The following is a 22,049-nucleotide window of genomic DNA, read 5'->3' as shown; positions in this document are numbered from 1 at the left end:
GGGAGGTGGTTTGAAATGAAGACTTTATACGGAGTGACATGCGATTAAACACTGTACAACTCAAAGGCAAATTTGTCTAAAAAGTGTGCAATACGTACAGTCTGCAATGGGCATATGTACTGTAGTTATAGTCAGAGCTGGCTGCCAGCATAAACGGTCTGTGTTGTTGCTTTGGGCCACAACCGTCCATGGGCCACACAATTCTGGTTTTATATGTTTTATATGCCAGCTCTGGTCGTAGTAGAGGAAGTAGCAGTAGTAGTAACTGACTGAAGAGCTGGACAATGCATCCGTATGCAGATGGGACCTGGTTAACCAGAGGGTGGATTAAAGATGGTAGAAAAATCGACATAACCTTTGGCATAGCCTTTCCGCTGTGATGTTGTCGGCCATGGCAGGGATTCAGACCCTGCAGGAAGGAGATGAGCACTTAAGCCAGGACTTCCTCAGCATTTTAGAGGCCCTGTTATGGAGCCCTCTTCTAATCTGATGGCCTGGTCTGCAGTAGGACATCAATGCTCCTGTTTCTCATGAGGGACGTGGAACACTTACAGACGCAACATCAGACCTCTCCACTCTCTGCTTCTTCGTGCATTGCTGGCTGCATGGGCTGCATTCAACTCAACCTTTTGATCCAGTTTGATTCACGGTCAAGACTTAAAAATCAAGACTTAAGTGCTCAACAATAACCTCCATTACTGCATTATGAACAAACCGTGTTTCCGTTTTCCGTTCCGAAAAACAAGGACACACAGTGTCATTGATGCGAAGCACCATTCACCTACTCGAGTGCTAATAGCCCTCCTTTGTGGAGAATCTTTAGCCCGCTAAATGCGAGTGAGTGTGTGAGTGCATAAGTGAGTGAGTGAGTGTGTTACAGGTCAGGTCTACAAGGACATCATTGTGTCCATTTGAGAATCTAGATTAAGGACATGTTTGACTCCAGTCCTTGGTGTGTTTTTTGAAACACATGTTCAAGCCAACACAATTTGTTGTTGCACTACGGTTCTCCGTTGCCTGACAACCCAGGTTCACACGAACCGGAGTCTCTCCAATGTAGGGTCATTATCATTCCGCCTTAATTGATGGCACTATTCATCTCAGGGGAGGTGCATCTCGGTTTGACATCCATCAAGAACACAGATACCACCGAGGGCAACATCAACCTCTGATTCCCTTATTCGCTTGTACAATGGATGCCATTATTTTTGCTTGGTGAATATTTAGCATTATTTAAAAAACGTGTAAAACTTTCTCACGTTGTGTTTTCATGTAAATGTCATCTGTTTTATATTCGATAGGCGCCAATATTTTGGTTAGCGGGCCTCCGTCAGAGGCTCAGGGCGCACATTAGGGCTTTTCAGTGCGATAAATAAACAAGTGGAGATTACGCAAAAGCAGGGCTCCCGCGTTTCTTTCGTTTATATTCTGTTTTTATCGCTTCACCTGAGGGTCCGTTTGCCAGGTTTACTCGAAATCCAGAATCCGCCCTTGCTGCAGCCTGGCAGGGCTGCCGTTTGGCACGGTTGTCTTGTAACGAGGCTTTTACTTCACACATTCAAATCACCGTTTTCGGGTTTCAAGGTTTCGCGGTTGCCGTGGCGGCTGGGAGGGTAGACTTCAGACGGTTTCTGTAAGCCGTGAAAGTCCCAGAGTCTCTTTCCCGAAAAGTGCTGGGGGCCATTGCCTTTGTAGCAGAGAGAAACGGCGAGCAGAACCGGGGCTGATTACCAATCGACCTCAGGTGTGTTTCCCACGAGGTCCTGCAGGCCTCCAAAGCGTCGGAGGGCAATCAAAACAAAAGAAAGAAATAACCTCTCCTCCTCCACCTCCTCATCCTCCACCTCCTCCTCCTCCTCCTCCTCATCCTGCACCTCCTCCACCTCCTCATCCTCATCCTTCACCTCCTCCTCCTCCTCCTCCTCCTCCCCTCCTGGGACCGCGGCGTGAAATCAGCGAGGATGACAGGCATTTGTCTGACGGTGCGTCGCAAAGGCAGGAAGTGGCGAATTAACGGCGTGAGTTAATTGAGTCGACGCGAACTCGAATGAATGAGGTCGGCGGCCGGAGGGCAGGAGCGCGCCGCGCATTCTTAACCGCGCCGGCGCGGGGGGCTTCGAAAGCGGCGGCGGTGGCGAGGGGCGGCGAGATTCCACGGATGTTTTCGATTCCGCCGGGCGACGGTTCGTCCCCCGAGTAAACAAAACCGAGGTCATCTTGTTTTTTCGGGGAGGGGGGGACAGCAATTAAGCAAGTAATCAGCAGCACTAATCAGATAAGCTGCTGTCTTGCATCTTTGCCATTTTACAAAGGGGAGGCAAACAGGATTTCCATAAATGTGTTTTATACCCTTGGCTTTGTGTGTGGTCACCGCCAGGCCATCACTTGTCTGACGGAATGTGGGATGATTGCAAAGTGAATATACAGTGTGGTCTGTAAGTTTTTGGACAGTCACTCAGTTTTTTTTTTTTTTTTTTTTGGCTCTGTACTCCAGCACATGGACCCCACCCATTTTGATCTCGAAGGAGCTTAGTATTGGAAATGAATCTTTCAGACTCTTATATTTTCAGACTATTTTACACTAATCCTGAATTAATATTCATTTCTTTACAGTACGTCCATGCTGTATATAGTGCCATTTGATGTGCCTGTGGCATGTGGAGTGTGTTGAAGGCCTTATTTTTTTGGTATAAAAGTGGCTGCGTAAATGTACTGTATATTTTGGTTGTTTAAATTCTGTGCTGTGAAAAGCTAGTTAGCTCCCGCCTTTTTTTGACACGGTGGTTTTGTTTTTTCGCACGACGCACAGCAGTTAATCCCCTGCCCTCATTTGCGTTCTGAAGCAGCTGTGAGTCATTTATCAGGCGTATTTATCGCCGGTCATGTGGTCTGTAATTCTGTAAATGTAAAGTAGCACTCCGGCTATCACCATTAAGTCCCTGTTCATCCAGACGCCGGATCAAATTTACGAATGAATCAAAAAATAATTTCTCTGAATCTGTCTGGATGGTGCTCTCGTTTCCATTACTGTTGTTGGCTATGAATAACGTTTTCAAATGAAATTCAAATGTATATTCTCTGCGATGTGCTTATATTTATGATCATTACAGCATGGGCTACACTCAACAATTTCAAAATGATTTAGGAAATATTTGCATACGATCCTGTGTGACGCTTGTAATCATTGTATTATAATTGTGAAAAATGTTTTTCAACCCCACAGGCTGGCCATGTTTGTTCAAAGTATAAACCGTCATGACTAGCAGTAGTGCTGTATATTGGGTAAGGAACTGGTTTTGTGACCTAACGGTCACTGGCTCGATTCCCCTATCCAGAGCGATTGCTGAATGATGGTGCTGTAAATGAAAAAGGTGTGGCCTAAACTTTACCATTCTTGCCGCCCCCTAGTGGTGGAATGAGTTCCCTGCTTCAGCTGGGCCCGTCGAGAATACATATCTTCTGCCACAGACAGTAAAAAACATTTTTTAAAAACCTGACTGCGCGGCATCTTGGCTGAACTAATGCCGAACAACTGATGTACCCCCGTAGTAGGCCTACATCAAAAACGCATACCCTCTAATCCGTCCGCTACTTAAAAATCTGCAGTGTCAGCCTCCCTCCCTCACCTACTAAGGCACTTAGCTTTAGGTCGTAGGTTCATGTGTTTACTACTGTGAGTAAAGTTACCCTGATGAACGGAAGTGACTCTGCTCCTTCCATCAGCCTCTGTGTAAGCACCTTTGCAAGTCCCTCTGGAAGACGACATCCAATAAATGTCCGGCTGTGATGTAATGCAGTTTTCCTTTTCCTCCGCAGGTCCCCTAAGAACCCCCAGCAGAAGATCATAAAGAGGGTAATTGCCTTGGAGGGAGACCTCATCAGGTGGGTGTCTGTACAAATCCCCCCCATCCCCTGGCCACACTCCACCCCCCCCCCACCCCCCAGCCCCCCCACCCCCCCAAAAAAAGCCCTGCAGTGACCCAGCAGCTGTGACTCACAAGCCTTTCAGATTTAATGACAGATTTAATGACAGGGTTGCCGCGCCAGCTCGACTGGATCCTTTTGTAATATTTCTGCCGTTATTGCACGCATTTATTTATTCATTTAGCTGTGGCGTAATCCGGGAGCGCCCGGCTGTGCTGAAAGCTTTTCTGTTCGGTTGCTTTTTGGTCTGGAACCAGAATAAATGTGAAAGTGCCCCCCGAGACCCCCCCCCCCTACAGCCCCCTCCCGCGTCAGTGTATTGACGTTGCCGTGTCATCATTAACGACCGCACAAAGGCGGCGAACTCCCACGTCCGTGTCACGCTCGGGTGTATTTTTAAGCGCCCCGCGCCCTCCGCACATCCGTTCTTGTGTGCCGGGGTGCTTCCTGTTGGCTGAGACGTTAATTTAGAATCGCTCGTGGCGGAGCGCCTCTCTCCCGGTGTCACGCCGCGACGTGTAATTTCCCTCCGAGCGGCGGCGCCGACGGGACTTTAAAACCCGTCACCGTCCGCAGCGCTCGTGGAACGGGCGACGGCGGGCGCTCGGCTGGATTCGCCGTTGTCTCGGTTTCTTCCTCGCCGTTCGCCGAGCCGGTTGGGTTTGACATCGCGTCGGCGCGGCCGTACCTCGGAGAGCTGTCAGTTCGGGTTAGAAGATTTGTTCGCCAGCCACCTAGTTCTCGGTTCCTTGATCATACTTTTAATTACAGTGCTTAGCATGCCAATTCATTCCGGAAACTCTTTACAATGTGCAAATTACAGGCCAAGCCCCCCCCTCCCCCCCCCCCTTCTTTCCAGGAGGAAATTAATTATTGAAAAGAGTTTGAAAGGTTTACTTGCTGAACTAATAAAATGCCACAGCGCCACACAAAGATGCGTCTCTTTCCGCACGTTGCCCAGGCGGCCATAAATCAAGCTGATATGTTTAATCTCGCCACGCAGAGAGGCTTTGCTTTCCTCGAAGATGAATCCTTTCAACCAATTACAATTGATCTTTCGGAAAACGGTGGCGGGAGCTAGGCAGCTTAGGAAGCCGCGGTGTAGTATATTCAGCGTCATATAAAAATGTTTATGACCGCGGCTCGTGAATCAAAATTCCAGCGATGTGCTGTCATTCAAAACCAAGGTTAAATTCCCGGCACCACAGATGTTGTGTACTGCTAAGGCTTACATGCATATGCATAGGCAGAGGGGGTAGAGAGGGCATTGAGATCACACACCAGGGGGGAGGGTCGGGGGGTTGAGTTTGCAGACCTGGGAGAGGGCGGGTGCTGTCGAAGATAGCCTATCAACAGCCTCTGTAATGTCTTTGATCAAATCTCACTTTGTCGTACGAGGTGATATATGATTTGTTTAATCAGTGGCGGCTTTGTTTTTAGTTGCAACCTCTTTGTTTGGCGTGGGATGTGTTTGGGTGTCATGAGACAGAGCCTGCCAGCGTGTGCCCCACACCAAAAGCATGGGAATTGGCAACTCTGGAATTGTGTGCTATGAATGTATTCGATTTAGACTTATCATAACAGCATGGAATCTTGTTAGTTAGTTATGGTTTGCTGCTGCCCTTCGTGCCTTATCCATACTACACCTTATAGTATGGATGGCTGGGGAGACTCTCAGTACAGAGCCATACTGTATTGCCATTTTAGATCGTTAATAAAAAAATCTAACTTTGACTTTGAAGTGGTCAACAGTGGTCTTGACTGAACTGCAGTCATAACTTTTTCATTGAGTTATTTATTTTATTCAGGTTACTTGCATTTTATTGCAACTAGCGTATTGTGTAAAAAAAAAACTTTTCAGGCATAATATTAACTTAATACCGTTCTTCATTTCTGTCTGTGCCACAGCGCAGCTTCGCTCTTCCCGCGCTCGTGGTTGTCCTTGTTATATTCGCTCGATGCCGTTTGTCGCGACATCCTTGTAAGTCTCTTTTGACAAAAAGAGTCGGCTGAAAAATGAATAAACGTATGAAGGGCCAGCGCCTCGCGGTGGAGACTGTCTGCCGTCGACTCGATTGCCGAGAAGGCTTTTCAAAATGAGCCGAGTTCACAGCGTTGAAATCCTAACGCTGCAGCGTTTGTTTTTTTATGACACATAAAATAGAAAATACAAGGCAAAACGCGAGGCCTACAAAAGAGTCGGCAATTATTTTCCTCGGTTGTTCTTCGCTGCTGAATCCTCAAGTGCTCGGGAATGATGATCAAATGGGGCGCTGTCCTTGTTAGCGCTGTTTTCAATTAGCATCCGGTTAAAAGTTATTTTTGGGCGGCTGTGCGTGACGTAGGCTTTGAGCCAGTTCCACCGGGAACTCCTTCCTTTATCCCGAAAGGAGGAAGACAGAAGGCTCCATATCCCTTTAATTAAAACACGATTTGCGATAAGTCCGCCCGGCGAATGGGCTTTGGCGGCTCTCTCATCCGGCGAAATGAAATCCTCCGAGAGATTATACGGCGTTCGGTACAAGGCGGGGTCGCCGGTGAAGGGCGCGAGGCGCGAGGGAGAGGAAGATGAAGAGGGGATCGGCACGGCGACGTCTCCCGCCGTAAATCTGTGCCAGGCCGCCGTTGCTCGCTCTCCGCCGGCTGCCTGAGATCCTGTCGGAGGCGTGCGGAGGAAACAGCTCACCTGGGCTGCTCATTCGGGCCTGACACTGAAGGCTCACTGCTCTCCCCATCTCTCAAATTCAAATTCAAATTCACGTTGCTTTATTGACGGGAAACACATATGTAAATGTTTCCAAAGCATCAAAAATCTATTGAAATACATATGTACAGCGAAATACTAATAACAGTGAGCATTCTGTAAAAAAAAAAAACAAAGCAATAATCCCTCTCTCTCTTTGTCTCTTTCTCACTCTCTCCCCATCTCTCTATCTGTCTCTCTGTCTTTCCATCTGTCTCTGTCTCTCTCTCCCATTGTCTCCCCATCTCTCTCTCTCATTCCCTCTCTCTCTCTCTCTCTCTCCCTCTCTCCCTGAGACTTCCTGTTTCCCTCCTGCTCTCTCCCGCTGTACCCGCGGTGTGTCTTCACGCCCCATTAAATCTGTTTTAAACACCAACACAACAATTCACTTTAAAAATCTACACTGACAAAAAAGAGAAAGAAAGAAAGCAAGGTGGAATGCATATTGTGCTGCGCAGCAATTTCATGGCTTTATGGAGTGAGTGCCTGATTCAACCCCCCCCCCCCCCTCCCGCACCCCCCCCCCCTCCCCCCCCCCTCCCCCTACTGTAATGCAGAGCTAGCCTGTCTGGAATATTTCCCTCTGCAGGAGCATAATAAATGGAATTCTGTATGAAAATCAATGGAACCCCAAGGAACCATTTTTCAACAGATGGGGATAATTCTGAGACTTGCTTTTCGTTCCTGTTTTGTTATTGATTGTTTTTTTCAAGTTTTGTTCTGGTTGTTAAATATATTTTTTTAAAATGTGGTACAAACAACATACTCTGACACATATGTTTTGCGTTTGTTTTTCTTTACAGATGGTCTTATTAAACAATTGTGATTTTTATGTCTGGAGAATATTGGAAATATTACACAGTATTAATAGCTTGTATCTGGCCATAACTAACGCTGTACTCAGGCTGAATCAGTTGTGGATTTGATTTTGTTTCTCTCTCTCTGGGTCAGATGGTTGGAGATGGTAAACACAGGCATGATAGGTGATATTTCCAAGTCCTGTCTTTGATTTAATATCGATCATTTCTGGTTTTTGTCCCAGGCTGTGGAGAAAGGACATCTTGCAGTGATTTAAGCAGCCAGCATGCAGTTCGAATTAAATCTGAATAGGATGGCACCATACACAGACACTTCTGACATTACTCACCTTGTCCGATTGATTTAGCATCCGACAGACTCATTTCGGCGAATAAGCAATTGGTGGCATAAATGACATTCTCGCAAACCGGGAGCTGTGTAAAAGCAGATTGAAATGGAAATTGTCAAGAAGAAATGGATCCCCTTTTAAAAAGACGGCACTGGGCGAGGGGGCCCGGGCCAGCTGTTGTTTTGGGGATATTATCCTTCGTTCCATAAAACGAAGAAGACGGGTCCGCGCGGCGTTGCGTTTTCGCCTCGCAAGACTGCCCGGATTGACAATTTAGTTAAAATGCTATTAACTTTACACACATCCAATATGATGAGATCTCTAGGAGGCTGTAGATGCCTGAAGGAACATTGTTTTAGTTTCAGTCTTTTATATATATATATATATATATACTTTTTTTTGTTGCTTTTTGCACAGGAGAGTTCTCGCGCTGTATTACTCTGCTCGGGGAATGCAATCCTTTTTAGGATCTTTGATTTTTCCATAAATTCCATACAGGTTTATTCATGTATGTGTTTTTTTTTTTTTGGCTGTTGCCGGGCCGGTCACTAAATAAGCAGCTATTGATTGAAGTGATTTTCCTCTACCTTGGAGGTTAATAAACCATGGACTTGCGGTTTAGGTCTGATTTGTCAAATATTAAGGAAATTAATGAAAATTTGAATTTGACAGAGAGATGTAATAAAAATATTGCGGGTATTCTGGGTGCAAATCCAAATGAATCCTGGATTATTTTCCAACCGACTGCAAAAGAGAGATGAGTTCGCATGACACTGGTGCCCAAAGGCCTTGTCGGTGGAGATGGCAGGTTTCTGTGGTGATGGTTTTCATGGTTATATATGAGCTGATGAATGCATTTTCCCCTGTGAGATCCAACATCAAGGCCTCAACCGTAATGGAATGAAGAAAATATTTCTGGTGTTTTTTTGTCCGTCATAAAAAAAAGCTGGAGACATATTTCACTGTGGGTTGGACTAAACTATGCTAGATTGTAAAGGGGGCATTGAGGTTGCCTGGGGCAACGGTAGAGGACACCCAGCAACTATAGCTAATTTGGAGACCGAATATCACAACTAGACATAGCATATCATGACCAACTGGAAATTGTGCAAAGAAAGACTGACATCTGGAAATGTTCTCTTTAATAACAAGATAACATAAAGGTTACCTCCTTTAATATAGCTGAAAGGTCCTACTTGTCCTTGGCACCGAAAACTGTATCTTGAGAACTCCTGCACTTCTTAAAGGCATACTATGCAGATATTATAAAATAGCCATGCTAAGGCATATCTGTGATGCACTGGAAATCTCTGTGTTTACACACTTTCACCAAATTTGCGCACCTTTGCCTGTATTTGTCATTTGAAAATGTGTTTGAGATGTTTCTGGGCGTGGCAGTATTTTATGTGTGGGGAGGGGTGGGTGTGGCTACAGAGCCTGTGGTTTGGGATCTGATTTCAATTTGAGTGTTTGTTGCTACCGGCAGCTAGCCACTGTAATGGCCCAGATACAGCAAATCAAAAAGACAAGCTGACAGGACTCGTTCACTTCTTTGATTGTAAACACAGGCTACACAATCCTGCATAGAATCCCTTTAACTCTTCAGTCATGTCCATATTGATACTGTTATATGTTGTTTTTTTTTCATATATTTTCAACCCCCTCACAACCCCCTGAGCTAGAAAACTGAGGCTGCAGCTAGAAGCCTTGCGCTACAGGGATCTTTGGTGGCAGAGTTTGATCCCCTGACAGACACGCGTTATTGGGGCTCTGGATTAGCCTAGATGAGGAATATGTCAGAGTGCACTTTCCTGAGTGGGTCTGCGTTCCCTCTGGTGCACATGCAATGTCCTGTGGGGCTGATAGCCACAGCTGGCTCTGGAAACATCCAGATACGACGCCAGACCGTGGGGCCCGTCCGCAAACAAAGAACAGCTGCTCAAAAAGGATGAGCCATCTAGCTTCCCGTGGATATTGAAATGTGGATACGGTCGTTCTTGCAGCAAAGATTCTGTTGAGGAGGCTGCAAACATCTCTGCATGTCCTGTTGTAACATTCCAACTGCGAGAGGCAAGTCAGTTGTCTGAACACACGCCGGGTGTGGTCTCGTTCATACCCGAAGAGGCTCTTGTTTTTGGCCATTCTTATCCCGGGATTAAAAGCGATGGAGCCATAACTCTCTGTCTCTCTGCAGCCGAGGCTTAATGCTGTAATGAGCGAGGGTCCGGTGAGGATCGAACTGGGGTCTCCAGGGTGAGGGGCGGTCAGGCTAACCGCTGCGCGTAAGGCGAGGTCACCTTCAGCAGGCCGATTGGGCAACCCCGCTAGCAGATCGCTACGACGCGTTTATCCGTTCGTAAACACTTCAGAACTATTTGGCTGCCCAGGACTACGGCTAAATTTTAAATAATTCCTCCCCAAAACGGGACTGCTACCTCAGCACGATGCGGGCTTTAAACCCCTCAAGCCGTTAGCATATTACAGCGCAAATAACCTTTTCTGGATCCTAACGTTCCAGATAAAGATGGATGTGAGTCGTTCACTGGCAGGCTGTTGGGATCGGGGCCAAAATGTATAACTTGCGTCGAAGCCGGACTGGGTTTGTCAGGAACACTCTGTTAGCATTGATCACATGAACCAGGAAGGAAGACACACTGGAAGTTCACAGGGGAATAAATGTGATTACCAAAAAAAAAAAAAAAAAATTTTTTAAAGAATTATTCCTGGTATCTTTCATTTTCCTGTCATTGCATAATTGCTTATTTTAGATGATCTACAACCCGAAGCGTTTCACAGGTAGTGGCCGGCTAATCAGTGTGTCTGCTATTCTGCTGAGTCGGCAGTTCATGACCATCCCACCATTCATTTTAAAACTGCTATAAACCTCAGATGGAAATGCTCAGTTTTCATTTGTTTTCGTTATTTCGCCGTCTGACGGAGAGCTGGGCAGCGCGCTCGCCTCCGCACAAGGTCGTCTGTCATATTCCGCTTACATATCCCAATTTCTTGAGGGAAGTTGAATTTATTGCGCACTTTGCACTCTCTTTTTTTTTAACCGGGCCTCTTAATTTCCTCAGCTTCTCGGTTATGACGTACCCTTGGTTGTCTGCTGTCTGCCTTATTAAAAGAATCGGGATGAAATTAAAAAGAAAGATGATGAAAATCTGCTTATTGCTTCTCTGGTCCCGGTTCAATTAAACAAACCACATTTGTACCCATTTGTGTTGTTCAAGCTGTTTATTTTATTTTATTTTCATCTGGTAGCCAGTACCCAGTGTATAGTTGATGGCTGAGCTGGGATGCTAAGTTGCATGACGCTACTGTGCATTGTGTTCCCAGAAGTCATCTCTTACAACGAGGCATTACTGGCCAGGCTGTTCAACAGCTCGACTGGCCAAATTTTTCAATCTGTTGTTTATCTAAATACAGCCATGTAATCATCGCCCTGTTTAACTGGATAAAAAATGATCCTCCTTTGTCTTGCTACCTCGACCACTATCTTCCAGTTCTACTCTGTTGATTTTTATGGGGCCAGGAAATTATTGACCAGTTTCCCCACCAAAATGGTTGCTTTTTTTAACTTGTTTTTTTTTTTTTTTTAATGAAAGAATATCTACTGCTACTGGGTGCTGTGTTGCGTAAACTGTTTCTAAATTTGCATTAAAATGTGTTCAGTCTCACATAAAGATGTGTAGGATTTCACATTGAAATGTGCTCGGTTTTTAGACTTATATGTACGCTGTTAAATGAACACTGACCATTTTACTCTGGGCTCTTCAAAAATAAAGATTGATTGAGCAACATTATTATTACGGTATTATTATTATTATTATTATTATTATTATTGTTGTTGTTGTTGATGTTGTTTTTGTTGTTGTTTTTGTTGTTGTTGATGTTGTTTTTGTTGTTGTTGTTGATGATGTTGTTGTTGTTGTTGATGTTTTTGTTGTTGTTGTTGTTGTTGTTATCATTATTATTTATCTTCTCCCAGGACAATGGGGTACAAAAACCGCTACGTGAAGGTGCCAGACGGTCACTTTTGGATCGAAGGCGATCACCACGGGCACAGCCTTGACAGCAACAGCTTCGGCCCAGTGAGTGTCTTCCTCCTGCGCTCTACCCACAAATCCCTTCTCACACCGTAAAAATGACAATAATAATAATAATAATAACATTAACGGTAAGAACAACGATTCCATTTAGTATAGCTGAAGTTGATTGCATCGTGTGGTGAAACCTAGATCTCGTATTGTTGTATGAAATATGCAGGCTCTTTGATGTTATGAGGCAATTACTATGACAGGTGTCAAAAAAATGCTTGACCAGGTGGGGAGTGGTATAAATCCACTATCCTTAAAAGGTCACATTCACCTGCAGCCATTAACCTTTCTGGGATCCACCATATTTCATTTTCTTTTTAAAAAAAAAAGAAGAAATAGGGAAAAACCCTCACTATGTTTCTCCGGCCTTGACCTTCGCTGCAGACAGGCTGTAACAGATGTGAGAATATTTATGAGGATAAATACAAATATTCTGACAAACTGCTGCATCTATATTTCTGTCTTGAATGCGCTGAGAACCTTTTTGTCTTGTTCTAATGATCTGTTTTTCTTGTCTTTTACTGCTGACTGAACAAATCTCCGCATACTTTTTGGAAATGTTCTGCTTCAGTTGGAGGTCTCGATCAGGGGTGTGCGACTGCATTCCTAGTGGGCCTGTATCTCTGCTGGTTTTTTGTTCCAACCAATTATCCCTCCTCAAATTGTATAATTATCCTCTGTTCTGCTTCTCTGGGTGAAACATTTTCACCGAAGACGTGTGCCATCTCCGGCTGCAGCTAGCATCTTTATCAAAAATGTCAGATCAAATAAATGGTCGATTTAAATAATTAATAGCAGACGTCGTCGTGAAATCCCGAAAAGGGTGAGCCCTGGTTATGCACCCCTGGCGTAGCTCATTCAAACAGAGGCCGTAGGCTACAGGAAGTGGCAGTCAGGATACTGTATATTCCTTGACTTGTTTATCAATGCTTGCTCATTTCCTGGTTAATGTATTCGGAGGGTATAGTTCAGAGATCTTCAGGATGTAGACTTTTCATTATGCGGTGTCTGACCAGCCAGGCTGCCCCTCCCTATTTGTTATGCATAATGTGGGAAAATGCCTCCATAGTTTTGTTTCTTTTAAGCCCGAGCAGAAGAGAAAAAGCTCCCTGGCAGTAGCGAGATGCAGACGGTGCGGAGCGAGCGGGGGACGGGTCTCCCTGGTGGGAGGTGTGACAAGGTAAATTGCCGATGATAGAGGGAACCTGTCCCAGCTCCGTCTCCCCCGAGGCAAAGAGGGATGAGATGAGATTCGGAGGGGCGTCAGGGCAAGGGGGAGGGAGCGGCGAGCCGAGGCTTGTGTCCCGGACACGGCGGGGTCTTAAACATGAACCATCCGGAACGGCGCCCCATTGGTCAGTTAGGACACCCCCCCCCCCCCCATACGTAAGCGGAACAGGACAGGACTGAAGTGACGCCCTTCCCCTGCTACTCAGGTTAACCTGGGACAGATCACAAGGAAATTGGACAAAATTTTTCTCTTACCTGCCATGACCGGCTGAGAGATCTGTTGAGACAGGAAGTCAGTTTAAATAAAATTAATTTCAAATTTTTACAGACAATGCTGCAAAAACACATCCAAGTTAATAACTCATTTGTACATTTTTTTTAAGGTTGAACCCTATAGTTTCAAACCTTGAATGTGCTGTCCACTGAAAGGGGAAGGGGGATGCAGAACCAGCCAATCCAAAGAGCCGGTTCACGTTCCATTAATTCCTATGGAACTTTCAGGAAATTGCATTCAGTTATGCTTTCAAAGTTCCTGATCTGGAAAACTCCACAGAAGCTCGCTCTCTTTGCCTTTTCAAAGTAACAATAGCTGGCCCAGATTCGGTAAACATTTGCTGTGCACTCACAAACCACATCAGACCTCATGGTACCATGTGGAGATGTTTGCCAAGCACAAACGCTGGTATTTTCAGTGTATTAAACATCAGTGAAGCCTGCGTTTGTTTTTCTTTTTTTTTTCCATCTGCGGCTCAGACTTTGTGAGTATATAATCGTGGGCTTTCTGACACTTGGAGTGGATTACCAGCAAATTATAACCTAATGAGACCTTAGGAGATTTATCAACATCCACCACACTCAGTACAGGCGTGGGTGCATGGCTTTTTTGGGGCATCTTTTTTAGGGAACTTCTACCTGCCTCCTCTCAAATTCAACACATTCAAGTGTAAACATGACCAGAACTATGGGTTGTACAGAAATCGGATTTGTTGACTGTATCAGATTCAAGTGTGAACATGGAGTCAGTTCGCTCAACCTCAAATACCATGACCAGCCTCGATTCTGCAGAGTGTGGATTCAAAGACCACGGTTCCCTACTAACAAAATTTAAATAAAAGGTTCTCAACAGCAGTGTTAGATTAGTGTCTAATGCTAAGCTCTCTGAGGCATTTTAGAACCGGCAAATTTTTAATTTCACTGTGAAAGGAACCAGCACCCGGGAAACCACTAAACCATTAAAGCGTTTGTTGGTGACTCATCCTGTCAGAGCGCTGTACGATCGCGCGGATGACCCTTCCGGACTGCCACGAATTTCGGTCCGTGCCAGCGGAAACCCGTGCCAGTTTGAAACCCACTGGGATTCAAACCTGCAAGCCTGGAGTTGCCAGCAGCCCTGCGGGGCGATCGGCCAGGATGACGCCATCTCATCGCTCGCCAGCGACCCCTGCTGGCTTGATTGTGCGCCAGCAAGTTAATCTGTTGTGCTTTGCCTGAAGGGTCATCCTCTGACTCATGTCTGCACAAGCCCTCCTTGTGCACTGCGGGGCGATAATAAGCTCCAGCGGCTGACATCACATTATTATTATTATTATTATTATTATTACAGGCATTTAGCAGATGCTCTTATCCAGAGCGACTTACACAACGTTTTGCATTGTATCCATTTATACAGCTGGATATATACTGAAGCAATTCAGGTTAAGTACCTTGCTCAAGGGTACAACCAGGGTGTCCCATCCAGGAATCGAACCTATGACCTCTCGGTTACAAGACCAGTACCTTACCCAATGTGCTACACTGCCGCACGTTTTGGAGGATAGTCAAGGTTATGACAATTAATGCTAATTGCGTATGATTGAGCATTCCAAACTGGGGAGAAAATGTGGAAAAACTGTTTTTTTTTTTTTAAACATCATGTTTAATGACTGATCTCTACTTCGTTTCCAACATTTGGCTTTATTTTGTATATGTGCGTTGGCACCTCCCCAACACCGGTCTGTCATGGATGAGGAATTAGTCTTTGTTAGGACAGCACCCAACACAAACCAGAGTGGGGCCTAATTTTTTTTGAAAAGTGTTTCAGTTAAACGTTGTGGTCTGTTTACTGAGCATTAGCATAAGAGAACACAGAGATAGGGAGGGCAAACTTCACAGCACTTTTAATTTTGAAACTGGCTGCTCCGCTGATATGTTCAGACAGAGCCAGCCAGCCAAACCCCAAATAATTCAAAGACTGTAAATAATGCATGAGACAAATCACGGAGCACACAAGCTCAGGATGTTCTGGAACTGACTGTTTGATTGAAACCAAACAGACTCTGTGTGTTGGGAGTGTGCCCTGTAAGGTTTCAGACTTTCTGTAGGAAGACTGACCTGTATGATCCCAAACAAAGAGGAATAATAATAATTAAAATAATAATAATAATAATAATAATTATTATTATTATTATTATTATTTGAATTTATATAGCTGTACTTCTAGTTATGCTATATTATTGTACTCCTCGAGATTAGAGATTTATAGCACTGGTGAACCATTGCTGCTCCATGCATTAACTACATTCAGATGAGGCTGGAAAATGGATATTTCCTTCACCAGTGAAAAGTTGTTGTGTGTTGCTGACTGTCTTGTGTACCTGACTTTTAAACATGGCCACGGGTGGGCAGGCCAATTAGAGAGGACCTACCAATCAGAATCTCTGTTTTCAGGTAAAAGTTTGCAGAATACTGCACTCAGGGCAGAAAATTCAGTAAACAATATTAATTTTGAATATAAATGGAAAATATAAAATATAAACATAAACTGTGCTCTTATTTCAGCCTGTGACATATGCAAATGCTTTAGCTGATTTCTAACTGTGTAGATGCATATGGTAATGAAAGGTTAGGGCACCTGCAATACAAATACATAATGATAATAACACAAATCCAAGAACAATTTGCCCAAGAATTTAGATCAAAGGAAAAAAGAGTAGACAATAGTCGCTGTTTTAGCTAAGAGAACCCATCGGTGATAACTTTCAAAGGCAGATATCGGGAGGCTTGGCTTTCCTACGTCCCCAATTGATGAAATACCTCCTCTCTTAATTTTGTAAAATTGTATCATAATTTTACATGGGGAATGAAACCTGGACTGTAAGTAGTGGAGGTACGGGACAGAGATAGCTTTTCAAAAGCAAACGGTGAAGGAAAGTTGTCGTGTGGCAATCGGCAAGAGACAGGGGAAATTGCCTGTGAGGATGGAGGAGGAGGAGGAAGAGAAGGGAACAAGGGAACGGAATCTGATTTGAAAATGTGATAAAGCATTTGCGCAAAATAGGGAAAAAAAGTCTGTGGAACCTGAATGTGTGAATTAGTTCCCCCCCCCCCACCCCACCCTACCCCACCCCACCCTCCCTCTTCTATTATTTGAGTTACTCCTCACTGGCTTTGATGAACAAAGGTAGTTTGAGTCAGTTTTGTAAAAAAAAATAAGGGAAAAACTTTGATAGTTTGGGTGTGTGTGTGTGCGTGTGTGTGTTTGTGTGTGTGATCTATCTCAATTCCATCTACAGTGGCATATTTGATTTCATATGGAGTGAAGAATGTGCAGTCAACCGACAGACAGATAGATATTTTATTATAGATACCTTATTTAACTCAAAAGAAGAAATTAAACAGCTCGAGTTCAAATAAAGTAAAGCTTTGCACAATTGCATAAATGAAAATCGAAGCTTTTTTGATGTTTGGAGTCATTTACAAACATGCAAGTGGTCTTCAAATTAATCATTGTCTTGTATCAGTGATGTGTCAAAGTGATATTGTGTTTTTGTCCAGTTGAGTTCAGTGAACGGAGTTATCGTGTCTCAACAGAGGACGGAGAGAATGGAGAACAGGAAGGGGTGTGATTGCTGAGAGGGTGTCATGAGAGAAACTCTCGGGAGCGTTTTAAATTATGCCGGCGCTCTCCGTCCTGGCTGCTAGGATGAACGCTCCCGCTGTTTCAAAATAGACCGCATCAAATAGACTTTCATCATCATAGCGCTCGCCTGGCGGTAAAGTCAAAAGTCAAAATCACATCGACGTTTTTCAAATGCATATTTCCGGGCATTTAGCGGATGCTCCTATCCAGGGCGACTTGCACTCCTTACGTCATTTTTATATGCAGTCCATTCATTCACCTGTATATTTAACTGAGGCGATTCAGGTTAAGTACCTTTGATCAAGGGTACAACAATAGGGCCCCACTGGGATTCAAACCTGCAAGCCTGGAGTTGCAAGCTGAGTTCCCGAAATATATTATTACATCGCGGAAGACCAGTGTTCCGCTGGTGCTATGCTTCAAAGAGCCTGAAACAGTGGGGAGCTCAACACTTTCTCACAGATAGATTTTTTTTTTTTTCCACCCCCATCAGAAACACAGTTTGGCAAGTTCAGCAAACAAGGAAAACAAAATTTCCAAAACTTGCGCTTGTGAAGAAAAAAAAAAGTTCAACTTAAATTGTTTGCGAGTCAGGAGAAAGTTAAGGAGAAATGTTGTCACTCTCAAGAACACTGCCTGAAGAGATGAGAGAGCCAGGCATCGCGAAAGCAAAGACAAGTGTTTTGGTTGTCACGTGCACTGTCCATCAACAGAGTAACTTTGCATGAGCAATGGCAGCCAAGTCAGCCTTTTCTTTCCCTTTTGTCATAAACATGCTAATTTCTGAAACCGCCATTTTATTTGAAGAATTTTAATGACAGGGGCAATTTCTGAATTATTCGTTTTCTTTCCCCCTCCAGGTTTTAGATAACGCTTGTAAGGGAAGTTATCATAATTAAAACTTTGATCTAATTTTTTGCTAATTAGCGCAGAGAGGCATTTAGCCCCACAGTGTTTATCGTGCCTGGTTTGTGTGCTGCGTTCATTGATTGCATTGTCTTTATGGTACGCAACAGCTAGGTAGATAATGAGCTGCTGGCCGTGGGGAGACCTGCTTCGAGGGCCCAAGAAACAGTGCTGCTTGTCAGTGTTATTTAATTGCTGCAATATTGTACTTTATTATAGCAGCACGGACTTTAAAAAAAGAGACAGATACAGCGAGGTTTCTATTTTCATCCTTGCTTTTCTTCATGCTAGCATTTGGTGGGTGGAAGAGAGGCCAGATCTTTAGCTTGAAGGTGAGGTAGAATAGAATATATATCTTCTTCATAAGCAGTACATAGCACCTTCATGCACACTAAATGAATGTACTTAAATTATTATGTCAACAACAGCAAATAAGCATGTGGAGTGTTATATCACAACTGATGCAGAAAGTGATATTAGCATGCTATTAACATAAGCATTCATGAGTGTCAATGTATGGGTTATGACGGGGACGTGTAGAGCTAATGAAGGACCTCATCATAATTTTTAATATTATACTTGTAATTACGGACACGCGGTATAGAAGCTAAATATACAATGTCAAGTAGAGCACATTCACAACATGAGAAGAAATCTAAAATGTCACAGTTTCATCTGCATTCATTCTCCATCTCTCTGCGATCAATAATCCAATTGCATCAATGTAGTTCTGCAGTCCGGATACTCAGGAGGGATATATTGGCTGACCAATATACTGTCACTGCCTTGCCCAGTTCAAGTGAAATCCCAATGATGTTTTCTATAGACGCTGACCCCAAGAGCAAATGATTTTGTTCACTTTACACAGCCTCTGATCTTTCTAATAGTTAAGTGGGACGCAACCCTCTAAATAATGAACCTGTCTCTGCACACACAGAACTTACGTAGTCAATGCTTTCATCTAAGCGCGGTTCTGTTCCAACGTGAGAGGAAGCGAGAGCAGGAACACGCTCCGCGTTACTCCACGACCGCTTTCTGAGATGTCACGAAAGCGGGTCGCACGTTGAATCCCATTTACCGCTTCCCTTAACTTGGCCTGCAGCTAAGTAAATATCATGTAATGCTATTAGCTGGCTGAGCGCGGAAGGTGCTGGAATGCCACTGTTTTCGTTATTATTGTTGTTATTAGAGCGTTTAAGCTGAATAAGCACACTGTATTGTTTTTTTTGGTTTTTGTCGTTACTCTTCTCGATTTTCCTCGACTGCCCCCGGGAAAAGACAGTACACACTTTGGTAAAGAGGGACCCATTCCATATCCTCATTCAGGCACTAGGCCTATATGGCAAAAAAAGCAATTGATTAACAGATTTTTACTAAATTGATTTTGGAAAGCACCCATATGCCCCAGACATCTGAAATTTGATACAGATGTTCCTCTGCTCAATACAACATCTGTTTAACAATCTAGTTGAGTCTGTCTAAATGCTCTGTTACATTTATCATATGAAGTCTAGCTAAATAAACCATGTTCACATGTATTGTGAATGTATTTCGAAACATTTTCTCATTTTCAGTGTATTTTTCCATGTGTAGCATTATGTGTGTAAATTGATTATATATCATGTTTCTTCTTCCCACTTCTTTCTATGGATTATATCCAAATAGAGAAATTGGGCATTTGTTCTTCTAGAATTTGAATAATTAATACAAAGGAAAAGTGTGTCCATATGGGTATTAAATAATTCAGGCAAATTAAAAGAAATATGATTATTAAAGCATTTTTGTAATTTTTATGCTCCATATTATGGTAAAATATGTTATGACCTTGCTGAATTTTATGTATTAATTTATATACAGACTGGCCTAGATATAGACCCCCCTCCTCCCCCCAGGTCAATATCTATAATAGTTGGTCTGTGTCACTGTATTTATAATTCTTTGCATTTGTAGGGTTGAGTGAATGTGCTACTTAAAAGGTCTTAATCCTTTCCTGCATGGAGTGCTGGTCTGAACTACTTTTAAAAAGACTGTAATGGAGGATCCTTTCCAGGATAAGCAGTCAAACAGTGTAAATTAGAAATAAAAATCCTTCACATTTTTAACTTAATAAATGCAAATTGCCCTATTTAATGTTTATCCCAAATGAGGAACCAGGAAAATGAAATGATACAATTTCTCTGTTGGGTAACTGAAAAACGATGACCTCTGACAAGGCAGTGATTAGCATTACTTTAGACATATTTAAAATATTCATATTCCTACCATTTTATCAGCGCTCATTTTTATGTTTAACTGTGAAATAACATAATCATATTATAATACACTCTGAGCAGTGATTTCTCTATACTGTTGGGGGACGAAAACGTTTTTAAGATGTTATTTATCACTTACTTATTATGCTTGGCTGCGCCTCCATTTACATAAGGAAACATGGAGTTATCCTCTACAGAAACAGTCCATTGAGTGGCCTTAAGATGAATTTTAGTATAAGCAAAAACATAAAGAGTGTTGTTTCTTTTCCCTGTCCTCTGTGCCTCTACACAACCTCCTGAACCTTCTTTACTCTTTCCCAAAAAATAGCTTTAATGAGGTCACATATTTGAATTATGAGATCATGGTGTGTCATCATATGTGTCAAAGTTTAGGACAATTGGTAACTGAATCCAGATCTTAGTTATTGCCTTTAATGCCTGATAATAAACAGTTTGTAAATATATTACTTAGCAGGAGGTCCATGTTGTCTGGAACAATTTACATTAATCACTGTTATAGGGTTTAACAGCTTTTTAAAAAATAGCGCTGATGTGGAATGACTGGTGAGAGAGTATGCGTGTGTGTGTGTGTGTGTGTGTGTGTGTGTGTGCATGCGTACGTCTGCATGTGTCCTAATTACGTGTTGCCATGAATCAGATGGGGCTGTGACTGTAATAGTATAGGATAGACAGACAGACAGACAGTGTAAATGTCTGTGTATGAACTCTTGCATCTTAATAGTAGTCACAAGAAAAAAACAGACTCACATACCCAACATATTATACTAGCATAAAGAGATGTACATTATACTGACATTATTATGAGTCACCATAATGAGTGTTTTTCTTTAATGTTTTTGGATTCGTTTTCTGAGATTTCATTTTTGCAGTCATGGAACACCCTGGACACAATCAAACAGTCATTTAGTTTTTTTATTTTTTATTTATTAATATTTTTTTCCCAGCGTGCTGCCCTGATAGAAGTTTCTCGATCTCACAATAAACTACACACCTCACAGGCCCCATTCTATTACTGTTCCGCTATTACCTAAAACACTCGCACCGTTCCCCCAGGAGCAGAAGGCTACGGGAGGGAGGGAGTGAGATGTTCCTGCTCAGTGAACTGCCAGGCAATATATCAAAAAACAAATACCTCTATCTCGGTAATACATTTCAGTAAACTCACCAGTGTTTCCAGCTTTCCTTCCAGTCATGCATGCTGTAGACATGTCTGCCTAGATTGTGCTTGGCTTGCATGTGTGTGTGTGTGTGTGTGAGCGTATGTGTGGATGGATGGATTTTTATGGGTGTGCAGGTTTTTTTTTTGCGTATTTGTAGGTCTGTGTTGTGTGCATGCTTAGTTTTGAGTGAATTTGAGTGAATTTGTGTACATGCATGCTCAGGTTTCTGTGTATGTATCTGTGTCTGTCTGTATATCTGTGTGTATGCTTTAGAGGACCTTTGTACTGAAAATCTATTTTCAGGACCCTATGCATTTTCTGAAGTCCCGCAGGGCAGTTCTTGAAAGAGCTGTGCTAACATTGCATTGCAATGACTTACAGTGTATGTCTGTAAGTGTAGAGAAAGCGAAAAGCAAGAGCCAAGACAAATTCCTAGCAACCTCTGTGACTATGAATTAGCACCTTGAGCCAGTCAGAGGGTATTCGGCATCCTTATTGTGTTCCAGTAACTCTTGGAACTCAATATGGTTAGTGTGTGTGTAAGCATATTTGTGACAAATAATTGATCCCTCTTCTGTTGAAATGGCAAGATGGCTTGTTGACTTGAATAAGGTTGTATTGTGTTTTAGATTGACATAGATACCCATATGCATATTCAAATTCTGTTT

General features: G+C 43.3%; 1 protein-coding gene across 2 annotated transcripts in view; it reads left to right on the top strand.

The window, feature by feature from the left end:
* immp2l (inner mitochondrial membrane peptidase subunit 2) overlaps nt 1-22,049 on the top strand; it is a 197,612-nt gene that overhangs the window by 167,543 nt on the left and 8,020 nt on the right. Inside the window, exons 4-6 of one of the 2 annotated variants that reach the window (XM_064344820.1) lie at nt 3,817-3,882; nt 11,806-11,908; nt 13,000-13,094. In XM_064344820.1, coding sequence (XP_064200890.1) covers nt 3,817-3,882; nt 11,806-11,908; nt 13,000-13,094 — 264 coding nt within the window. The remainder of the gene's footprint in view (nt 1-3,816; nt 3,883-11,805; nt 11,909-12,999; nt 13,095-22,049) is intronic. The other variant, XM_064344821.1, reaches the window with a different exon arrangement.

The sequence above is a fragment of the Anguilla rostrata genome, chromosome 7 (genome assembly GCF_018555375.3).
Source record: "Anguilla rostrata isolate EN2019 chromosome 7, ASM1855537v3, whole genome shotgun sequence".
NCBI classification, from domain to species: Eukaryota; Metazoa; Chordata; class Actinopteri; order Anguilliformes; family Anguillidae; genus Anguilla; species Anguilla rostrata.
This window is presented reverse-complemented; position numbering and strand designations above follow the sequence as displayed.